This window comes from Pongo abelii, chromosome 9, assembly GCF_028885655.2.
Source record: "Pongo abelii isolate AG06213 chromosome 9, NHGRI_mPonAbe1-v2.0_pri, whole genome shotgun sequence".
Classification (NCBI taxonomy): Eukaryota; Metazoa; Chordata; class Mammalia; order Primates; family Hominidae; genus Pongo; species Pongo abelii.
Genome location: NC_071994.2, coordinates 18,509,908 through 18,532,597, shown reverse-complemented (window position 1 = coordinate 18,532,597; position 22,690 = coordinate 18,509,908). Strand labels below are relative to the sequence as shown.

The 22,690-nt window shown below is 40.0% G+C and overlaps 1 protein-coding gene across 1 annotated transcript in view; it reads left to right on the top strand.

Annotated features, from left to right (window-relative positions):
• The window catches only part of LOC100438893 (putative fatty acid desaturase 2-like protein FADS2B), a 41,924-nt gene extending 23,308 nt beyond the window's left edge, over positions 1–18,616 (top strand). The window contains 8 exon segments of the mRNA XM_024255012.2: positions 3,842–3,967; positions 6,674–6,734; positions 12,749–12,825; positions 13,005–13,117; positions 14,135–14,231; positions 14,974–15,053; positions 17,050–17,175; positions 18,565–18,616. Coding sequence (XP_024110780.2) covers positions 3,842–3,967; positions 6,674–6,734; positions 12,749–12,825; positions 13,005–13,117; positions 14,135–14,231; positions 14,974–15,053; positions 17,050–17,175; positions 18,565–18,616 — 732 coding nt within the window.
• Positions 18,617–22,690: the final 4,074 nt, after the last annotated feature.

Below are 22,690 nucleotides of genomic sequence, written 5' to 3'. Positions count from 1 at the left end.
TGCATTCATTAATTTTTTGAAGGGTTTTTTGTGTCTCTATTTCCTTCAGTTCTGCTCTGATTTTAGTTATTTCTTGCCTTCTGCTAGCTTTTGAATGTGTTTGCTCTTGCTTTTCTAGTTCTTTTCATTGTGATGTTAGGGTGTCAATTTTGGATCTTTCCTGCTTTCTCTTGTGGGCATTTAGTGCTATAAATTTCCCTCTACACACTGCTTTGAATGCATCCCAGAGATTCTGGTATGTTGTGTCTTGGTTCTCGTTGGTTTCAAAGAACATCTTTATTTCTGCCTTCATTTCGTTATGTACCCAGTAGTCATTCAGGAGCAGGTTGTTCAGTTTCCATGTAGGTGAGTGGTTTTGAGTGAGATTCTTAATCCTGAGTTCTAGCTTGATTGCACTGTGATCTGACAGACAGTTTGTTATAATTTCTGTTCTTTTACATTTATTGAGGAGAGCTTTACTTCCAAGTATATGGTCAATTTTGGAATAGGTGTGGTGTGGTGCTGAAAAAAATGTATATTCTGTTGATTTGGGGTGGAGAGTTCTGTAGATGTCTATTAGGTCCGCTTGGTGCAGAGCTGAGTTCAATTCCTGGGTATCCTTGTTGACTTTCTGTCTCGTTGATCTGTCTAATGTTGACAGTGGGGTGTTAAAGTCTCCCATTATTAATGTATGGGAGTCTAAGTCTCTTTGTAGGTCACTCAGGACTTGCTTTATGAATCTCGGTGCTCCTGTATTGGGTGCATATATATTTAGTATAGTTAGCTCTTCTTGTTGAATTAATCCTTTTACCATTATGTAATGGCCGTCTTTGTCTCTTTTGATCTTTGTTGGTTTAAAGTCTGTTTTATCAGAGACTAGGATTGCAACCCCTGCCTTTTTTTGTTTTCCATTTGCTTGGTAGATCTTCCTCCATCCTTTTATTTTGAGCCTATGTGTGTCTCTGCACGTGAGATGGGTTTCCCGAATACAGCACACTGATGGGTCTTGAGTCTTTATCCAATTTGCCAGTCTGTGTCTTTTAATTGGAGCATTTAGTCCATTTATATTTAAAGTTAATATTGTTATGTGTGAATCTGATCCTGTCATTATGATGTTAGCTGGTTATTTTGCTCGTTAGTTGATGCAGTCTCTTCCTTGTCTCGATGGTCTTTACATTTCGGTATGATTTTGCAGTGGCTGGTACCGGTTGTGCCTTTCCATGTTTAGTGCTTCCTTCAGGAGCTCTTTTAGGGCAGGCCTGGTGGTGACAAAATCTCTCAGCATTTGCTTGTCTGTAAAGTATTTTATTTCTCCTTCACTTATGAAGCTTAGTTTGGCAGGATATGAAATTCTGGGTTGAAAATTCTTTTCTTTAAGAATGTTGAATATTGGCCCCCACTCTCTTCTGGCTTGTAGGGTTTCTGCCGAGAGATCCACTGTTAGTCTGATGGGCTTCCCTTTGATGGTAACCCGACCTTTCTCTCTGGCTGCCCTTAACGTTTTTTCCTTCATTTCAACTTTGGTGAATCTGACAATTATGTGTCTTGGAGTTGCTCTTCTCGAGGAGTATCTTTGTGGCGTTCTCTGTATTTCCTGAATCTGAATGTTGGCCTGCCTTGCTAGATTGGGGAAGTTCTCCTGGATAATATCCTGCAGAGTGTTTTCCAACTTGTTTCCATTCTCCCCGTCACTTTCAGGTACACCAATCAGACGTAGATTTGGTCTTTTCACATAGTCCCATATTTCTTGGAGGCTTTGCTCATTTCTTTTTATTCTTTTTTCTCTAAACTTGCCTTCTCACTTCATTTCATTCATTTCATCTTCCAGGGCTGATACCCTTTCTTCCATTTGATCGCATCGGCTCCTGAGGCTTCTGCATTCTTCACGTAGTTCTCGAGCCTTGGTTTTCAGCTCCATCAGCTCCTTTAAGCACTTCCCTCTATTGGTTATTCTAGTTATACATTCTTCTAAATTTTTTTCAAAGTTTTCAACTTCTTTGCCTTTGGTTTGAATATCCTCCCGTAGCTCGGAGTAATTTGATCGTCTGAAGCCTTCTTCTCTCAGCTCGTCAAAGTCATTCTCCGTCCAGCTTTGTTCCGTTGCTGGTGAGGAACTGCGTTCCTTTGGAGGAGGAGAGGTACTCTGGTTTTTAGAGTTTCCAGTTTTTCTGCTCTGTTTTTTCCCCATCTTTGTGGTTTTATCTACTTTTGGTCTTTGATGATGGTGATGTACAGATGGGTTTTTGGTGTGGATGTCCTTTCTGTTAGTTTTCCTTCTAACAGACAGGACCCTCAGCTGCAGGTCTTTTGGAGTACCTGGCCGGCCGTGTGAGGTGTCAGTCTGCCCCTGCTGGGGGGTGCCTCCCAGTTAGGCTGCTCGGGGGTCAGGGGTCAGGGACCCACTTGAGGAGGCAGTCAGCCCGTTCTCAGATCTCCAGTTGCGTGCTGGGAGAACCACTGCTCTCCTCAAAGCTGTCAGACAGGGACATTTAAGTCTGCAGAGGTTACTGCTGTCTTTTTGTTTGTCTGTGCCCTGCCCCCAGAGGTGGAGCCTACAGAGGCAGGCAGGCTTCCTTGAGCTGTGGTGGGCTCCACCCAGTTCAAGCTTCCCGGCTGCTTTGTTTACCTAAGCGAGCCTGGGCAATGGCGGGCGCCCCTCCCCCAGCCTCGCTGCTGACTTGCTGTTTGATCTCAGACTGCTGTGCTAGCAATCAGTGAGACTCCGTGGGCGTAGGACCCTCTGAGCCAGGTGCGGGCTATACTCTCCTGGGGCACCGTTTCCTAAGCCCTTCGGAAAAGCACAGTATTTGGGTGGGAGTGGCACCCCTGGAAAGGGAACTCCCTGACCCCTTGCGCTTCCCGAGTGAGGCAATGCCTCGCCCCTGCTTCGGCTGGCGCATGGTGCACTCACCCACTGACCTGCACCCACTGTCTGGCACTCCCTAGTGAGATGAACAGGGTACCTCAGATGGAAATGCAGAAATCACCCATCTTCTGCATCGCTTGCGCTGGGAACTGTAGACCGGAGCTGTTCCTATTCGGCCATCTTGGCTCCTCCCCCCATGCCAACATTTTACATAGGTCATCTCATAACTCCCCAGACCACCCACGGAGGTAAATGTCCTTATGTTATTTACGGGAGATAGAACTGAGCCTCAAAAAGGTTGGGTGATTTGCCGAAACCATGCAGCAGTATTTATACATCCAGCATATGTAACTAGGTTGATGTGCCTCCAAATTCTTTGCTCTATTAAAATTTCAGACTTTCTATGATTAAAAAAGAAAAAAAACACGAACAACCTAATCAGAGGTGACTCAAGATTGGCATCTGCTAAAATCTTTTTATTCTCATTTATTTTTGTATGAGAGCATTGAAGCCGGGACATGCAAGGACCTGAGCCAAGACCCCCAGGGGTAGCACTTCAGATCCACAATTCTTTGAAACACTCATTGAAGTAAGATACCCGGGCCGCTTCTTTTTCCCCAGAACTAAAGCCTCGGAGCTAAGTCTTCTTTATACGTAAAATAGAAAAAAGACTCTCTGCGCCACCTACCTTCAGATTTTTTTTTTAATGAAGATCAAATAAGAGAAGGATGGGAAAACATTTCTTTTCAACCAGCTTTTACGATTTTCCTTACCAAGACTTTTAGCCTGAAGTTGTGTTTCCGGATCAGAGAATTATTTCTTTGTAAGCTATGAGTGCCTCTGTCCCATGAGTCATGCTGTGGCTCAGCAGTGAAGGCAAGCTAGAGAAACTCAAATATCTTATTTTGACTTTGGGGATGCATGCAGAAAACTCTGACAGTGAAGGGTATTTCAGGAAACAATTATTTCAAGTAACGAGCCCTCACTTCTCCTCAGGGCCTGTCAGCAGACTGGTGGAATGACGCGCACTTTCAACATCACGTAAAGCCGAACATCTACCCCAAAGACCCGGCTATTGACACGGGCCCACTTTTTCTGCTTGGAGATTCACAACCTGTCAAGGTACACTTAGAAATCTTGAGCACCGAGGAAATGTTCCTGGAAGTGGTTCCTGGAAAGGCTTACAGCCTTGCCTTGGAATGATCAAGCTGGAAATTCTGGCTTCACACACAATCTGAGAACATCTCTCCTTCTTTTAGGTTCAAAATACAGATTTGAAATAACTGAATCTGGGGCTGTAAGAACACAAGGGGATAAGTCTATGACCTTAAAGATCATCCAGTCCAACCTCCCATGGCAGGAAATATAGAAATCCACGTTACTCTGAGCAATCCCAGTGACAGATGGGTCCCTGCCCAGTGCCTGTCATTTTCTCTGAGGCAATACAAGCCAATGTTAGATCGTCGAACCAGATGACTGGAGTTGCAATGACTGTCTGAGGTTTAAAACAGGGCATGGAGAAACATTCACTGAGAGAATATAGGTCAATATATTCAATAAGCACTAGATCACGTACTTTCATGTACCTAGTTATCTCAACTAATTCTAGCCCAGTTAGAAGAAACTATGCTGTTATATTTAGTTCATGTTCATTTTGGTGCATTTACACATGAACTACAGCCCAAATGCCATGGAAGAGAGCTAGAAGTCTCACCTCTAATTTGAGCTTCTTAAACAACAGAAAAAGGAGGGGGAAAGTCATCTTCAGAATTTCTCAGTTAATTATTACTTTTTAAAACTCCAACTTAAAACCATCATGTACAACGTCAATTACCAAGATTTTTAGGAGGGAGTCTTTCTTAAGCAAAGGAGATATAAGGATAACCAAAGAAAAGTGCCTCCCCTCAAGTGAAGTACCTGAGAGTCAGGTACTTGGGAAGAGGTTGCTATCTCCTAGAAAAACTAGGAGTTTTATAAAAATAAAACAGTATAGCCTTCTCAGTTGTTGCCTGTCTGGTACATTAACCAAAAATTGTTCAACTTTTTGAAAGTAGTTTTTTTCATCTTTGGGAGACTCACCCTTTTCCCTAGCTGAAATAGACAACAAGGTCTCTTGCTTTGAAAAAATTCCTGGTGCTGTGATCACAAATCAGTTGCTTTTGACAATGATTCCACAAACACATTGGACTTCCCTGATGTTTGTGGGTTTCTATGATCATCATTAGAATTCTGAAGTGTTGGTTTCTCCAATTGTCCCCTCATATCTCCCCTTCCCCCTGGAGAGCAAGGGAGTTTGTCTCAGGGAAGTTCATGAAGCAGCTTGAGTTCAGACATGCCTTCTATAGAGCTATTTTCAGCACACATGCTACCTCTTCACAAATGATAGAAGCTATATCTCCAAGTTCTGAAGCTGCTCCTGGGACATCCCTAAAATCTTAGAGTTCTATATAATATAATTTCAAAACCACTGCACAAGACATTATTTACAATTATTTATTTAAACTCTAAAATTCAGTAGTTTCACATCAAAAACATTTCTAATCAGCCCTGGGCTTTTCCTTTCTTCCTTCTTTACTGTCTGCCTTTCTAATACTTTATTCAAATGTTAAGTTTCTTCAGCAAGCATTTACATTCTTCTATGTCCTGTGCTTATATCCTGGAAGACAGAATCCTCCTTTGAGGTGATACTCAAAATCTGTCCATTATGGTTTGTGCACTCCCACGCACTTCCAAGTAGTCCCTTTACCATGTTTCCTGTTACTAAAATATTTAAACGTTTAGGAATAACTGCAAATAGCTATTATTACTTTATCACTATGATATTTCTTGTAATTTTTGGTAATGAGAAGGAAGGACCAAATATACCATCCAAATGCAAGAAGAAATCTATACATATGAGGAAAGATATCAAAGGAAAGGAGAAAGCAAGAGTCAAACACTGCCCAGAGTTATAACTGAATGAACATAGGCAAAAATACAGAGTGAGTGTGAATTATCACTCATTCGTTAATTCCTTCAATAAACATTTTTGAGTGTCTGCCAGATACTAGAGATATAACCATTACCTCTATCCTCCTTTCAAAGTATTTGCTTTGTGCCCTGAATATATGCCAGACTAACTAAGGAGACTCTTAGAAAATGAATCAAATTTTCAGTAGTGAATGTAATATTATATTATTATATAGTAATTATATAATGTATAATAAATATTATATGTGCTATCATCATGTGCTAAAATAATAAATGATAGTGTGATTTCATTTGATTTCATGATGAGAACACAAAAGAAGAAAGATGAGACAGACAGGAGGGGCCACGACTATATCTTCTATCATATTACCATTTAGTATCTTTTGGATGAATGAATTTAAAAGAAAATTCTTGACTGTGATGAATGAATCGTACATCTGTTGGATGAATGAATAAATATGGAGCAGAATCCTAAATGCCATAGTTGAAGAAGCACAAGAAAAACTCGGAAATGTCCCATTTCAGTGACCATTCCACCTCACGTAAAGAGAAAAAAATTCAAAATGATTCCCATAAGAACAAAAAAAAGATCACAATTCCTACAGTCAAATGGAATATTCCATTTGTGCCAGAATTACCCACATATAATTGAAGCAAAAAGAGGCCACAATATTTCCTCCTATACTGGTTCTGGTTCTTCTACTTCCTCAGACTTGAAAGCTAATGAACACTGATCAGATGGCTCTTTCCATAAAGATTTTAGACATACGCACATGCATGTGCACACACACACGCATCCTTGAGTGTGATGACCAGAAGTGTGGTCTCTTATTTTAGTTTTATTCTCTCTCTATTCAGTACGGCAAGAAGAAAATCAAATACATCAACTATGAAAAGCAGCACCTGTACTTCTGCATAGGTGAGTCTCCCAGAGCCACATTCCTTATATCCCATTTCCTTGAAGCAAGTACTTGTCAAGGGAGAAGGCACGACTGGAATGCTCTCACAGAAACCAGCCCATGTCCTATTGCTACTGAGCAAAGCAGAATGTCTTATTTAGACTCACTGGGGTGGAAATCGGCAAAGGGAAATGGAAAAGTAAACAGCCTTTTTAAAGGGCACCTCATCATTCTGAGAGTTGGATGGGGAAGGAAGGAGATACCCAACGAGAGAGGGAAAGCAGGCTGCCAGTCAAGGGGCCTGCATCTAGGCCTGTCATTCTGGAAAGACCAAACATCTATCAAGAGAAAAGAATAATGGTGTTTGGGTAGGAAGGAAGTAGAGATGGGGAAATAAATCTGAAGCATTTGCAGTGTGACACCAGAAATGGAGAGGCCGGGGAATAAAGGGCACCTGCAGTGCTTTTGTGTGGAAGAAAGCTGTCTGCTCCCATGACCTGCATACAGCTGTGGGAAGGCATGAGACATATATATCTGAGTGTGGGCATGTAGGTCAAGTTTGAAGGAAAATAAAGGTAGCTGAGTAAATCTGATACCAGTAAAAGAACATCATAAGCAAAGCAAAGAGCCTTTGCTCTTAACCAACGTCAAACTCATAGCAGCTCACAAAAAAAAGAAACCCCCAAATCTGCCCAAATAAAACATACATCTGGGGAATAAACCAAAATCAGGGAAGGAACCAAACATTTCCTGTAGTCCAGTTGTTCTCAACCAGAGCAATTTTGCCTCCCAGGGGCAATGTCTAAAGACATTTTTTTGGTTATCGCAACAGAGGAAGAGGGAACTTATTGGCAGTCAGTGGATAGAAGCCCGGGATGCTGCTAAACATTCCATGATGCAAAGGACGGCTCCTCATAAAAATAATCATCTCACCCAAATTTCCAGCAGTGCTGGGGTTGAGAAACACAGTTGCAGATGATCTGATTTGCCCACGTGTAGGCCACAAGTGGCCACCCCTATCATGCCAGAGGAGGACAGCAGGGGGCAAATTTTTTGAAGTGTGAGATCGACCATCACTGCTGGCTCCTCCACAGTTGGAATTCAGCTTCCCCCATCCTGCACTCTCACCTGCCCCGCTTCTCTTGCATAACCTAAAAGAGGAATGAGGACATTGGTGCCCCATTTTTTATTTATTTATTTATTTTTAAATTATTATTATTATACTTTAAGTTGTAGGGTACATGTGCACAACGTGCAGGTTTGTTACATATGTATACATGTGCCATGTTGGTGTGCTGCACCCATTAACTCTTCATTTAGCATTAGGCGTATCTCCTAATGCTATCCCTCCCCCCTCCCCCCACCCCACAACAGTCCCCGGTGTGTGATGTCCCCCTTCCTGTGTCCATGTGTTCTCATTGGTGCCCCATTTTTAAAAGGTAGCTGATTCCCAGCCTAACTAGATGTGTGTTTGCATAAGAAAATGCTGTTGGACTTTCTTCTGTGAACTTTCCTGAGAAACATGTGTTTACCTCCCTTGTCTGTAGTGGGGCAATATGTCCTTACCCTATGAGAAATGAGGGAATGGTGTGAATTCACTGCAAAATGCCCACCTCACAAACCACACTGCCACCACCAAGAGCTGTTTTATTGTGGCCTTTCCCGGCAAATGCTAGCTTAACATCTTGGGTGCAGATGAGTCATACTCAAACTGTCAAAAAGAAACAAAACCAGATATTTGTTAAAGGCAGCAAGACAAATTATATTCAGGCAATTGCACTAGGGGAGAGAGACTTCACCATAAACTGAGCTTAATTCTCCTGACGCAAAAGTGAGAGAGAAGCTTTTAAACGCTGGAGCATACTAAAGGAAAAATACTGAAAGACACTGGGAGATGGGGTAGGGGGTGGAGGATTTGGTTGATAAGATTTGTCCAGTCTGTCTGTGTCTGCTAACTGGTACTTATCAAAGTTTGTCTCCTATCCTCCCAAATAGACTGACAGATAAGAGCCCCATCCTTCTTGATGGCTAGATTTCAAAGGGATTGTTACCAGGCCCTTGAGAAATACATTTCTGGAGTATAGACGCTACATTTCAAAGGAAGACACAAAGGATTTACAATTGTCAGTGTCCTAAAATAAATGCTCTAAGAAAAAGGGGTGTCAGGTGCCTATAGTCAGATACTGGCCAGAATAAACAGTAAATTATTTTGGCAGCATTGAGCTTTCTCACGTAAAAACTTCAAGGATGCTGGGATTATCCCAGAGAGATGGCCTTGAGTTTGAGAAACTATGCTAGTGTTTGTTCAAGTTTCTTAGTTTGGAGAGTGGATGAAATCATTTGTGCTGAGAGTCTGCAATTTTCGTAGGCCAAGGTTGAGGCCTAGTCAAGAAGAGGGCTTAGAAGATCCTAACTAAAGTTCGACCAGGAAGACAGGCTTTGTGAAAAGCCAGAGGATCTCCTTAAGGATCCTCTGTGCCTGGGAAGCCTCAGTGATGCTGGGGCAGAGGCAGGTAAATAACTCTGACCAGGAAATGAGTATACCTTCTTTATCTCTGACACCTCAACACACTGTAATGGGGCTAAATCCCAAAGATCCAGGGAGACTGAAGGACTCCAAGTACCTTGAAAAAACTTGAAAGCTGATAGCAGAAGCTCTTCAAGGATGCTTTCATCAAAAATGACTCAAATCTCCCAAGCTTTCCTAGCTTCTTTGAGGTAGCTTGAACCTGGAGCTACTGACCAAATTCCCAGCCCAGGCTTTTAGATTTGAAATGCCCAGTGCAGTCCAGGATGAGGCTGTGGATCTCCACCTTGCATCTTTCCTTGGGGCCAGCATTCCAGGAATGCTGCATTAAGGAGATAGAGTCCTGCTGACTTGCACTGGGGTCACATTTTTCAATTAAATACATTTACTGGATTTCTTAAATAAATGTATTAAGTGCCTTATAAAAATACAACACAGTAATTACAAAACAGATGCTGGATCATCCTAATACCAAAAACTGGCAGAGACACAACAAAAAAAGAAAATTTTAGGACAATATCCCTGATGAACATCAGTGCAAAAATCCTTAGTAAAATACTGGCAAACCAAATCCAGAAGCACATCAAAAAGCTTATCCACCAAGATCAAGTCAGGATTCAAGGCTGGTTCAACATATGCAAATAAATAAATGTAATCCATCACATAAACAGAACCAATGACAAAAACCACATGATTGTCTCAATAGACGCAGAAAAGGCTTTCGATAAAATTCAACAACACTTTATGCTAAAAACTCTCAATAATCTAGGTATTGATGGAAAGTATCTCAAAATAATAAGAGGTATTTATGACAAACCCACAGACAATATCAATCTGAATGGGCAAAAGCTGGAAGCATTCCCATTGAAAATCGGCACAAGACAACCTCTCTCACCACTCCTATTCAGCATAGTATTGAAAGTTTCTGGCCATGGCAATCAAGCAAGAGAAGGAATTCAAATTGGAAGAGAGGAAGTCAAAGTGTCTCTGTTTGCAGATGACATGATTGTATATTTAGAAAACCCCATCATCTCAGCCAAAAATCTCCTTAAGCTGATCAGCAACTTCAGCAAAGTCTCAGGATACAAAATCAACGTACAAAAATCACAAGCATTCCTATACACCAATAATAGACAAACAGAAAGCCAAATCATGAGTGAACTCCCATTCACAATTGCTACAAAGATAATACAATACCTAGGAATACAATTTACAAGGAACGTGAAGGATCATTTCAAGGAGAACTACAAAGCACTGCTCAAGGAAATAAAAGAGGACACAAACAAATGTAAAAATATACCATGCTCATGAATAGGAAGAATCAATATCATGAAAATGGCCATACTGCCCAAAGTAATTTATAGATTCAACAGTATCCTCATCGAGCTACCATTGACTTTCTTCACAGAATTAGAAAAAACTACTTTAAATTTCATATGCAACCAAAAAAAAGCCCATATAGCCAAGACAATCCTAAGCAAAAAGAACAAAACTGAAGGCATCACGCTACATGACTTCAAACTATACTACAAATACATCAAACTATACTACAGTAACCAAAACAGCATGGTACTGGTATGAAAACAGAGATATAAACCAATGGAACATAACAGAGCCCTCAGAAATAATGCCACACATCTACAACCTTCTGATATTTGACAAACCTGACAAAAACAAGCAATGGGGAAAGGATTCCCTATTTAATAAATGGTGCTGGGAAAACTGGCTAGCCATAGGCAGAAAACTGAAACTGGACGCCTTCCTTACACCTTATACAAACGTTAACTCAAGATGGATTAAAGACTTAAATGTAAGACCTAAAACCATAAAAACCCTAGAAGAAAACCTAGGCAATACAATTCAGGACATAGGCATGGGAAAAGACTTCATGACTAAAACACCAAAAGCTATGGCAACAAAAGCCAAAATAGACAAATGGGATTTAATTAAACTAAAAAGCTTCTGCACAGCAAAAGAAACTATCATCAGAGTGAAGAGGCAGCCTACAGAATGGGAGAAATATTTTGTAATCTATTCATCTGACAAGGGGCTAATATCCAGAATCTACAAGGAACTTAAACAAATTTACAAGAAAAAAAAACAACCCCATCAAAAATTGGGCAAATGATATGAACAGACACTTCTCAAAAGAAGACATTTATGTGGCCAACAAACATATGAATAAAAAAAGCTCATCATCACTGGTCATTAGAGAAATGCAAATCAAAACCACAATATGATACCATCTCATGCCAGTTAGAATGGCAATCATTAGAAAGGCAGGAAACAACAGATGCTGGAGAGGATGTGGAGAAATAGAAATGCTTTTATACTGTTGTTGGGAGTGTAAATTAGTTCAATTATTGTGGAAGACAGTGTGGTGATTCCTTAAGGATCTAGAACCAGAAATACCATTTGACCCAGCAATCCCATTACTGAGTATATACCCAAAGAATTATAAATCATTCTACTATAAAGACACATGCACATATATGTTTATTGCAGCACTATTCACAATAGCAAAGACTTGGAACCAACCCAAATGCCCATTAGTATTAGACTGGATAAAGAAAATGTGTCACATATTTACTGTGGAATACTATGCAGCCATGAAAAAGGATGAGTTCATGTCCTTCGCAGGGACATGGATGAAGCTGAAAACCATCATTCTCAGCAAACTAACACAGGAACAGAAAACCAAATACTGCATGTTCTCACTCATAAGTGGGAGTTGAACAATGAGAACACATGGACACAGGAAGGGGAACATCACACACCAGGGGCTGTTGGTGGGTTGGGGGTTAGGGGAAGGATAACATTAGGAGAACAACCTAATGTAGATGATGGGTTGATGGGTGCAGCAAACCACCATAGCACGTGTATACCTATGTAACAAACCTTCACGTTCTGCACATGTATCCCAGAACTTAAAGTATAATTTTAAAAAAAAAAGATGCTGGAAAATATTTAGAGAAATGGGAAGATAGTCATGATATGTTTTCTTTTTAAAGGTAGTGTACAAAACAGTACTACAGGTAGCATAATACCAATTTTTAGAACATATATTAATATATCTATATTCAAAATGTTTATGGTAATATCTGGGTAGTAAGATTACTGGTGATTTTCCTTTTTTTTTTTTTACTTCTGTTTTAGTTTCAAGGGTACATGTGAAGTTTTGTTATACAGATAAATTGTGTGTCTCGGGAGGCATCACTACTCACGATAGCTAAGACATGGAATCAGCCTAAATGCATATCAATGGTAGACTACTTAGATAAAATGTGGCATGTATACACCATGGAATGCTACACATCCATTCAAAAGAATAAGATAATGTCCTTTGAAGCAACATGGATGGAGATGGAGGCCATTATCCTGGGTGAACTAACGCAGGAACAGAAAACCGAACACTGCATGTTCTCACTTCTAAGTGGGAGCTAAACATTAAATACACATGAACACATTCTGTTTATTTATTCCGCATCATTTTTTGTTCTATTTCAGTTGGGCTCCCACTCTTCATGCCAGTATATCTCAACCTGCGATCCATGCAAGTGATGTACCTTCGAAGATATCGGGTGGTGAGTAATGTGGCTCATTCTCGGAAACTAGACCAAGTAGAAGAGGGGAAATGAAAATGCTGTGTCCTCTCCAGATATAGCTTCCTTAATAACAGGGCATAAGATTTAGCCAGAACATGAAGGGACCCCAGGCCAATGAAGAGGAAATGAAATCATGTTCAGGGTGTGTAACTTTCAAGTGCTTTTCTCTGCAGGACATCGCCTGGGTTAGCAGCTTTTACATCCGATATTTCATTACATTTGGCCCTTACTATGGCATCTTCGGGACCATGTTGCTCATATATTTGGTCAAGTAAGAATACTATTTTATTCCAGTAATCCAGATGATCCTCATACCTTCCATATCAGAGCTATTTGTCATTAGCTTTAAGAGAGATTAGATTATGACATCATGCCCCATTTCTTGCAGCTGAGGTGTTTTTAAGCAAATGTGAAAAAAAAAATGTTGAAATAGTTGAATAAGACGAGCTCTTTGCAAAAAAAATTTGCCCAATCTCCATTTTTTCTCCACTTCCTGGATTCTTAATTGAAGCATTTCAGTTGAACCCTAAGTCCTTAAAACTATAATCTAGGTAGACATAGTAATCCCTACCAAAGAATGACAGGGAAGGATTTTTTTTAAGTTCTTTTATGACTAGAGGTTTTCCCAAAGCAAAACGACTTCCAACGCATTTTTGCTTGAATAGTCCTCTCCAATTTTCCAATGTAATCCTCCCTCATTCTGTTGCCACATTATTCTAAGTACTAAATAATTATAAGAATAATTGTAGCTACTATGCATCAGACACTTTGTTAAAGGCTTTACATGCATTATCTTATTTGATGTAATCCTCACACAACTCTGCAGTGTAGATAGTATCATGGTAATTTTTCTGCTAAAGGAACTGAAATTTAAGGAGATTAAATCATATGCCCAGGGGCATGTAAGAGCAAGTAAGAGCCAAGGCCAATGCCAAAACAGAACTTGAATCCAGCTCTTAACTGAGGACAAAGCCCAGGCTGTCAACCAGTTTGCATACGCCCTTAAATATCCCTAGTTGGTTTTGATCTTTGCACTAGAGCTACAGAAAACTTTAGAGGCTCTGCTCCTATACATTTGGCAGTCATGTGGCTGAATGCTTAGTGTGTCATCTCTTGATATAAAGATCTTTCAAATAAGAAAAAGAAAGATCACCATTTTACTGGAACCTTTGAGTCTCTTTCATTTCCTCCAGTGATCAACCAGCTCTACCAGAAGTTATGCAAGCCCAGTGCTTGCTACTGAAACACCCCAAACAGTCATCACTTCCTCCTTTTATTCCTCCAAAAGGTTTCTTGAAAGTCCTTAGGTTGTATATGTTACTCAGATGAGCCACGTAACAATGAGAATGAGCACAGAGGAGAACCGGGACTGGCTCAGCACTCAGGTAATGATGGAGTTCCTGGGGGAGAATCTTTCAAACCACACTGACTTAGAACCAGGTCCCTCCCTTGACACGTGGGGATTATGGGGATTATAATTCAAGATGAGATTTGAGTAGGAACACAGGCAAACTGTAGCAATGGACAATTTGATGGGAAGAGGGCTGGGAAATGGGTGCTAGTTGACTGGTTGGGGAAGAAATTATAGGGGTGTGGAAAATGTTCCCACTCCACCTTTGGGTGGGGCCAGAGGACCCATCGAGTCATGAGTCATGCATGGGTCCAAGTGGGGACAGTCTGAAAAACATCTCAAAAAATTAATCTTAGGTTCTATAGTAGTGATATTATCTACAAGCAGAATTGGGAAAGTCACAAATCCTGTCACCTCTGGCCACATGATTCCTGAGCAGTAAAGAATTATAGAAACTATGCCTCCATCTTAGCAGAATTCAGGCCCCTCTCACAATCCTAACATTATGGCCTTTTATTAGTTATACAAAAGCAGTTTAGTTTTGGGAACGGCTACTATCATCCTTTCTTTAAGGTTAAACTACAAAATAAGTTCCTCCCAAAGGTAGCTTAGCCTACACCCAGGAATTACAAAGGACAGCTTGGAGATCAGAAGCAAGATGTAGTCAACTATGTCAGATTTATCTTACTGTCATAATTTTGCAAAAGTGGTTTCAAATATTTTCTTTGTTTGACACTTGGGCTCATTTATAACTAATATAAGCTTTTTCTTTGCAGGTCTTGGCCACCTGTAATATTGAACAGTCCTTTTTCAATGACTGGTTCACTAGGCACATGAACTTCCAAATCGAGCACCAGTGAGTAACAAGAATAGTCCTTAGTAGGGCAAGTGCAGTCACTTATAACATCCCCAAATATAATCCAGATCAGGCCCTAGGCTCAAGGTCTCAGAGGGGAAAAAATGAACCAGCATTTTCCACAGGCTGCTATCTTTCTATTAGCAATGATGGGGAAGGAAGGAAGGAAGGAAGGAAGGAGAGAAAGAGAGAGAAAGAGAAAGAAAAAAAGAAAAAGAAAGAGAAGAAAGAAAGAAAGAAAGAAAAAGAAAAGAAAGAAAGAAAGAGAAAGAAAGAAAGAAAGAAAGAAAGAAAGAAAGAAAGAAAGAAAGAAAGAAAGAAAGAAAGAAAGAAAGAAAAAGAGAAAGAAAGAGAGAAAGATTGATTGTGAGTAACTAGAGTGAAATCTTGGAAAAGTGCCACTGATTCCATTTTCAGATACCTGCAGGCTTGAGACGTGGGTAACCAAGTTGTGTTGACATTTAATTTAAATATCTATCTCTTTAGATCTGAAGTTACAAAATAATCAATGATAAAACCTGTTCCCTGATGCAATATTCAAATGGCATTGGCAATACTTTACCAATAAGTCAGTTAGGTGGCCATAAAATAAAGAGAAAATCATAACACTTGGAGAATCAATCTCCAGAATATTCAAGGGAGAGACTGTCCACATCCTCTTTACCTAAGCCATATTTAGGATAGTCAGAGAAGGAAAGAGCTCTTACACCTGCTCATATAATTTTCTCATCCTTTCCTTCATGTTATTCCTTAAAAACCTCAGCCAAACAAAAAAGGACTATTATTCACATTTTATCAAAGAGGAAGTTGAAACCCAAGAAAGTCACCTGGGTGATTAGTGGAAAACCTTAGATAAAAACCTGTATCTCCTCACTCCTTATTCCTATCCTAGGACTTTTTCCTATATGCCATGACTAGAACTTATTGAATATTCATCTCTTCATGGGATAGGAGTTAGACGGTGTTTGGGAACCTCCGCCTAGTCTCTTTGCTAAAACATAACAAGAGTCACCTTTATTCCAGTTCCCAACAAGTTCCTGATCTTCATCTGAGACCACCTCAGCCTGGACCTTATTGTCCATATCGTTATCAGCATTTTGGGCAAAGCCATTCAACAAGTCTCTAGGAAGTTCCAAACTCTCCCACATTTTCCTGTCTTATTCTGAGCTATCCAAACTGTTCCAACCTCTGCCTGTTACCCAGTTCCAAAGTCATTTCCACATTTTGAGGTATCTTTTCAGCAACATCCCACTTCTGGTTCCAATTTACTGTATTAGTCTGTTTTCACACTGCTGATAAAGTCATACCCAAGACTGGGAAGAAAATGGGGTTTAATTGGACTTACAGCTCCAAATGGCTGGGGAGGCCTCAGAATCATGGCGAGAGGCAAAAGGCACTTCTTACATGGCAGTGGCAAGAGAAAATGAGGAAGAAGCAAAAGCAGAAACCCTTGATAAACCCATCATATCTCATGAGATTTATTCACTATCATGAGAATAGCAGAGGAAAGGCTGGCCCCCCATGACTCAATTACCTTCCTTTGGGTCCCTCCCACAACACGTGGGAATCTGGGAGACACAATTCAAGTTGAGATTTGGGTGGGGGCACAGCCAAACCATATCAGATGGATAGAGAGAAAGACAGAGACAAAGACAGAGACAGAGAAGGAGGACAGGGGTATCTTCAGCTCCCCTAGGTAATTCAAAGTGATAGACAATCCATACCTTCATCTGAACTGGCCAAATATAAACATATTCGATGAAGATAACATTTATTCTGTTAGCATTTCCCAAACATTCACCATCCACTTGGCTTGCAGAAGTGTTAAGAGATAAGGGTATTTTGGAAGGAGTTTTTGAACTTCCCAGAACAGCAGTATTGTGCAAGGTCAAGGTTGGGCCTGCATTGCTGATATAGTTTTATTTGGTAATAGAAGGAAGAAAACTCAGAGTTTTTCTTTAGGTCTAAATTTTATATCTCTTGTATGTTTCTCCAGTCTGTTCCCCACAATGCCACGCCATAATTATCACAAAGTGGCGCCTCTGGTGAGGTCACTGTGTGCCAAGCACGGATTGCAGTATGTGAATAAACCCATGTTGAGGGCATTTGGAGATATTGTCAGGTAATAACATAATTTCTCTTGGCTCACAGCTCTCATTTGTATTTACTGCCACGCCCCAGACTATTCAGTGGCTTGTGAATCATTCATATAACAACCATTTATTAAGGGTCACCTGTGTGCTCAGCGTGGATACATGGCACCATAGGGAACCGTATCAACAACAACAAAATAATAATAATACTGACCTTTTACCTATAGGTACAGCTTAGTGAAAATGCTTTACTGTCCTACTAAATTTCAAATTTCTTAAAATCAAGGCTGTATATTATTTGCCTTTTTATCCCCCACAGAGCTTCCTACAAATGTTAGAATTTAAGTAGTGGGAGACGCTGTCAGATCATCTGGTCCAGTGTTGCAAATTTAGATGCCTATTTAGATGCCTGCAACATTTATACTCAGTGGGGTATAAATGTGCAGCTCAGGCTGGGGTGATTAATTAAGAGTAGTGAGGCATGCAGAAACTGAAAATCCATACTCATCCTTAGGCATTCACATACAATTTCCTAAAGAATGTTGTGCTGGTTAAATTAACAACCAGTAACCTGGGTTTAATAACTTTCTCTTTAGTTTAGGGTTGAAAAAAAACAATCTTAAATGAGGCCAAGGCCAGGCCTGATCTGATCTGATCCCTGACCAGTGCTCCAGCTCCAGACCCTCCACCACACTCCTCCTCTTTCTCTATCCTCCAGATAATTTCCTCCAGAAATCAATGTAATTGGCCTACCTTAAGTTGCTGTGAAACTCCTTTCCCTAGCTGTCTTATCCTTTTGCCACTTTTTCTTCTGCCTGGAATGTTCCTCCAAACCTCCACCTCCCCTGACATCATCTTGTCAATTGCCATTCTTTCTCCAAGGCTCAACTCAAATGCCTTTTCCTCATGTCTATCTCCTCTGACCCCCAAAACTAAATTAGTCGCATGCTCTTGCAGCACCTGCTTCTCTTCATTTGTGAAATTTATCACAAGTGTATTCAAATAACATATTGGGTAATAAATTATTTAATATGTGTCTCCAAAGCTAGACCAGGAATTTCATGTGGACAGGACTCACATCCACCCTACTCATTGCTGTCCCACCAGAGCCTAGAAAAATGTCCTCCATATTATAAAATAGGGTTGACAGGTAAATATAGGATGGGTGGATTTACAGGTATATAGGCTCAGAAAAGAATAAAATGAAAGAAAATCTCAATGTTCTCCATAAAGAAAAGGTGAATTCACCTGCTAAAAACAATTTAGTCAACAGAATTGGTCAACAGAGGATGATATTTATCAGATATAGCTGGAAATGACAACATTGTTCTGAACCAGGCAGAGGAGCAAATTCCATGTAGGAGCTTTCTTAACATTACAGTCTCACCTCCTGATGATCTTGTTTATTCCTTTCACAGAGCCTTGAAGAAATCTGCAGCCCTCTGGGCAGATGCTTACTATGAAACATGATGCCGAATGTCAGCCTTGACACACATGTAATTGCATCTCTGATGAGGGTTGGTGCATGTGCAGGAGCTTTTCCCTGCTTAACTGGGAATTAGTTATCACCATTGGTATACCTGACTGTGCTGTTCTAGGAATATGAATCCCAAGCACATGTGATAACCCCTTCTCTGAAAGTCTTCTCTGCAAATAAGAACCTAGGAAACACAAGATGACACTGACCAGGGTGACAAAAGGGAAATGGAGCCCAAAATTTTTGTTTTTTCATTAGTACCTTGAACTCAGTCCTCCCAATAGACTTTAGTCAGATCATCTCAGTCAAGGGCCAGAAGTACAAGAACCAGGCAAAAGTTTTATGGATGAAGTGGACATAGGGAGAAGTCAGCCAAAAGAGAGCCATCTAACAGAGTACTTTGGAAATTAGTGCAATTGCTCTTAGAAAAGAATCATATGTTTAAGAATTTCCTGTTGAAGCACAAATGCTTTTTACTTCTTTTCAGATGTGTGAACTTCTTTTTCTTTAAAAACTGAGTATAATTAACATTAAAATTTCTTCAAATATTTCAATATTGACTTCAGATCTTCATTATTGTAACTGCACATGTGTCATTAATGCATATATACATTTTCTTTCCAAGTGGAAAAAAATAAAATGTCTATGAAATATCTTAAAAGAACTTCCTACATCTAGTCCTAATAGCAACAGATCAAGCAGGTTAATGTTCTGTATTTAAAGATGTGTTGTGTTTCACTAAAGAATAGACTGTGTTTTAAGTATAAGATTTTGTTGCCTACTCCCTACCTACCATGCAGAACTACTGTACCTTGTAATTGAGTTACCCTGATGAAAGAAAGAGTTTTGTTTTCTCTGATGGAAACCCCAGGCATTGACAAGGCAGTTTTCAAGTTTGACACCAAAATAAGCATGTCTTAGAACAAGAGGGCTTTCTCTCTCACAAGAGAGAGTTTTAGTGCTAGAAGGATAAGTGGATTCTCTTAGTAACATACTGATCTCTAGTGTCTATACTTTTATTCAAGGTTACCTTAGCTGCAGAAAGCACAATAGTGCAAGCTTGCTTCCCCAGCTCCAAGCAAATCGGCGCTACTGGATTATCTGTTGCCTGAAATTCTACCAGTATACATTCATTCCCTTACTTCAAGCTCTGCAAAATACTCTTTTAGCTTTGTTTGTTTCTCAGTTAAACCCCTACTGGAAAATAACACATTAAATCACTCATAGCTCCTGGGGACTTAGCCACACATGTCAAAGTTAAGAAAACAAAAACTGGTTGTCTAGGAGGAAGAGGCATTATTAAAATGATAATGGCTAATATCAAATAGGAAAGTTGGGGAGGAGATGAAAAGAATAAAAAGCTATTTTGACTTCAAGACTCTTCATACTAGGCAGACAAGTACCCATATTCCTCCTGCTGGTGGATTCTAGATGATTTCTCCTGCCTCAATTCAGTGTTACAAGTGGGAGTGGGCTCAATGGTTCACTTTTTCTGTCTCCCCTGGTCCAAACCAGAGACTCTCAAGCACTGCTTGTTCTCCTGATTACTTAGAAATAGCAACCCAACTCTCCTTAGGCAAATTTACTATCTCAAACGTGTTCCCCACTTAGTGTTAAAAATAGCCCACTTTGTAAATCTCCAAACAGACTTGGTTACTGTGTAATTTGAAGAAAGTTGGGAGATTTAGACAGATGATACAAGGAGACATGAAATCAATTCAAAAAAGGTGCTTGGGCCAGGCTCACATCTGTAATCTCAACATTTGGGAGGCCAAGGCAGGAGGATCTCTTGAGCCCAGGAGTTCAATACCAGCCTGGGCAACAGAGATTTTTTGAGCAACTAGAGTTTTGGTTTTTTTAGAGATTCTGTCTCTAAAATAAATAAATAAATAAATAAAATTCATAATTCAAAAAAGGTGCTAGACCATCCGATTCTGGGCTCTTCTTTGCTGGGAGGTTTTTGATTACTGCTTCACTCTCCTTAATCATTATTGACCTGTTCAGATTTTCTTTCTTCATGATTCAGTCTTGGTAGGTTTTATGTTTCTAGGAATTTATCCATATATTCTAGGTTACTCAATTCGTTTGTGCATAGTTGTTCACAGTAGGCTCTTATGATCCTTTGTATTTCTATGGTTTACAAAAATGTGCAAACTAAACAATGTGTTAAGGATTCATAAATATGTAGTAACGTGACAAAGAGAAGCAAGAGAATAGTAAACACAAAAATGAGGATCATAGTAGGGGAAAGGTGCTAGATAAGAATGAAAATGTATAAGGGAGGTAAATTTTAATTTGCTTAGTAGGTTGTTAGTTAATGAAAATCATCATTTTTCTGAACTCACTATCTCAACTGATGTCTCTCTCTCACTGTGTGGTGACTGGCATTTGCACTTGGTGAGGCATTAGCCATATTTTTCTTGCTTGTTCAATATACTTTCCAGAGGAGGAGAACCAAAGCCTACTGCTTTCACAGCTTTGAATACCACTGAGCACTGAGTTAAATTCAGATGACTGATCCTGCAGTTCATTTTATTTCTAACCTTCAGGCTATAGGGCTCTGCTTTATGGGCATAGGAATGAAAGTGGCTTCATCAACCAGGCTCATGTCTCTTTAAACTAAATAACTCCTGGCAGTTATGTTATAGCCCTTTCTGAAAATCTTCAATGGATTCCCATGACTCTTGGAATAAAGTCCAAACCCCAAGACTGCCCCATGGCCACTACCCCACCTTGTACTACTCTGGCTCTTGCTATCTCTGTTTCAGCCCACTGGCTCTCTTCAAGTCTTCACACTCTTTTCTGCCACAGGCTCTTCGTTCCTGATCCCAATGGCTGAGCCATTTTGTCAACTCCCTGCCCTCATTCCATCTCACCTGGTCAATCTGCCACTCACTTTCAGATCTCAGCACTATTATCACATCTCAGCATAGCTTTACCCACTATCCCAGAGTGCTTCCTCACTGAGTCAAGGCTTCCTGTGATATACTCTGTAGCAATTACCATGGGCATAATTTTACATTAATTTATGTGGTGTGTTAATTTGTTTGTCTCCCTCTCTAGCCTGCAATATCCATGAAGCAAGGATTTGTTGACATGTTAGAGACACTCAGTAAAGATGTGCTAAATGGAGGAAGAAATGAATGGATGGATGGATGCTAATTCTAAGGGGCTACAGCAAAAAAAGTCCTCCTTGTCCTCTCTCATGGAAATCCATCCTTTTGTTTAACAACTCACCAAAAGAAACTTCTCCTCCTCCTTCATTTTTTATGTCTGTACCTTAAGCTTATACTGTATACCTAGAAAACCATTTAAAGTTCTCTTACTGCAAGAATTTTCTGATTCCAAAAATATGTTTATGTAATTTCTTCCAATTAGATAAATTTTATTAAATATATGAGAATAATTACATATTCTAATTTTGAATTTTTTTAATTTTACGGTGGTGAAAACACTTATTATGGGCCGGGCGCGGTGGATCACGCCTGCAATCCCAGCACTTTGGGAGGCCGAGGTGGGCAGATCATGAGGTCAGGAGATCCAGACCATCCTGGCTAACATGGTGAAACCCCGTCTCTACTAAAAATACAAAAAAAAAAAAAAAAAAAAAAATTGGCCGGGCGTGGTGGCGGGCACCTGTAGTCCCAGCTAATCAGGAGGCTGAGGCAGGAGAATGGCGTGAACCTGGGAGGTGAAGCTTGCAGTGAGCCAAGATCGTACCACTGCACTCCAGCCTGGGAGACAGAGCCAGACACTGTCTCAAAAAAAACCACTTATTATGATATCTATCCTATTAACATTTTTTAAGTGTACAATACAGTGTTGTTTTCTGTAAGCACAATACTGTGAAGTCTATCTCTAGAACTTATTTATCTTGCATAACTGAAATTTTATACCTGTTGATTGGCACTTCCAATTTTCCCCTTCCTCCAGTCCCTGGCAACCACCATTCTATTTTTTCTTTCTATGAGTTTGACTATTTTAAATACCTCATGTAAATACAGTCCTACAGTATTTGTTCTTCTGTGACTGGCTTATTTCACTTAGCATCATGTCTTTAAGGTTAA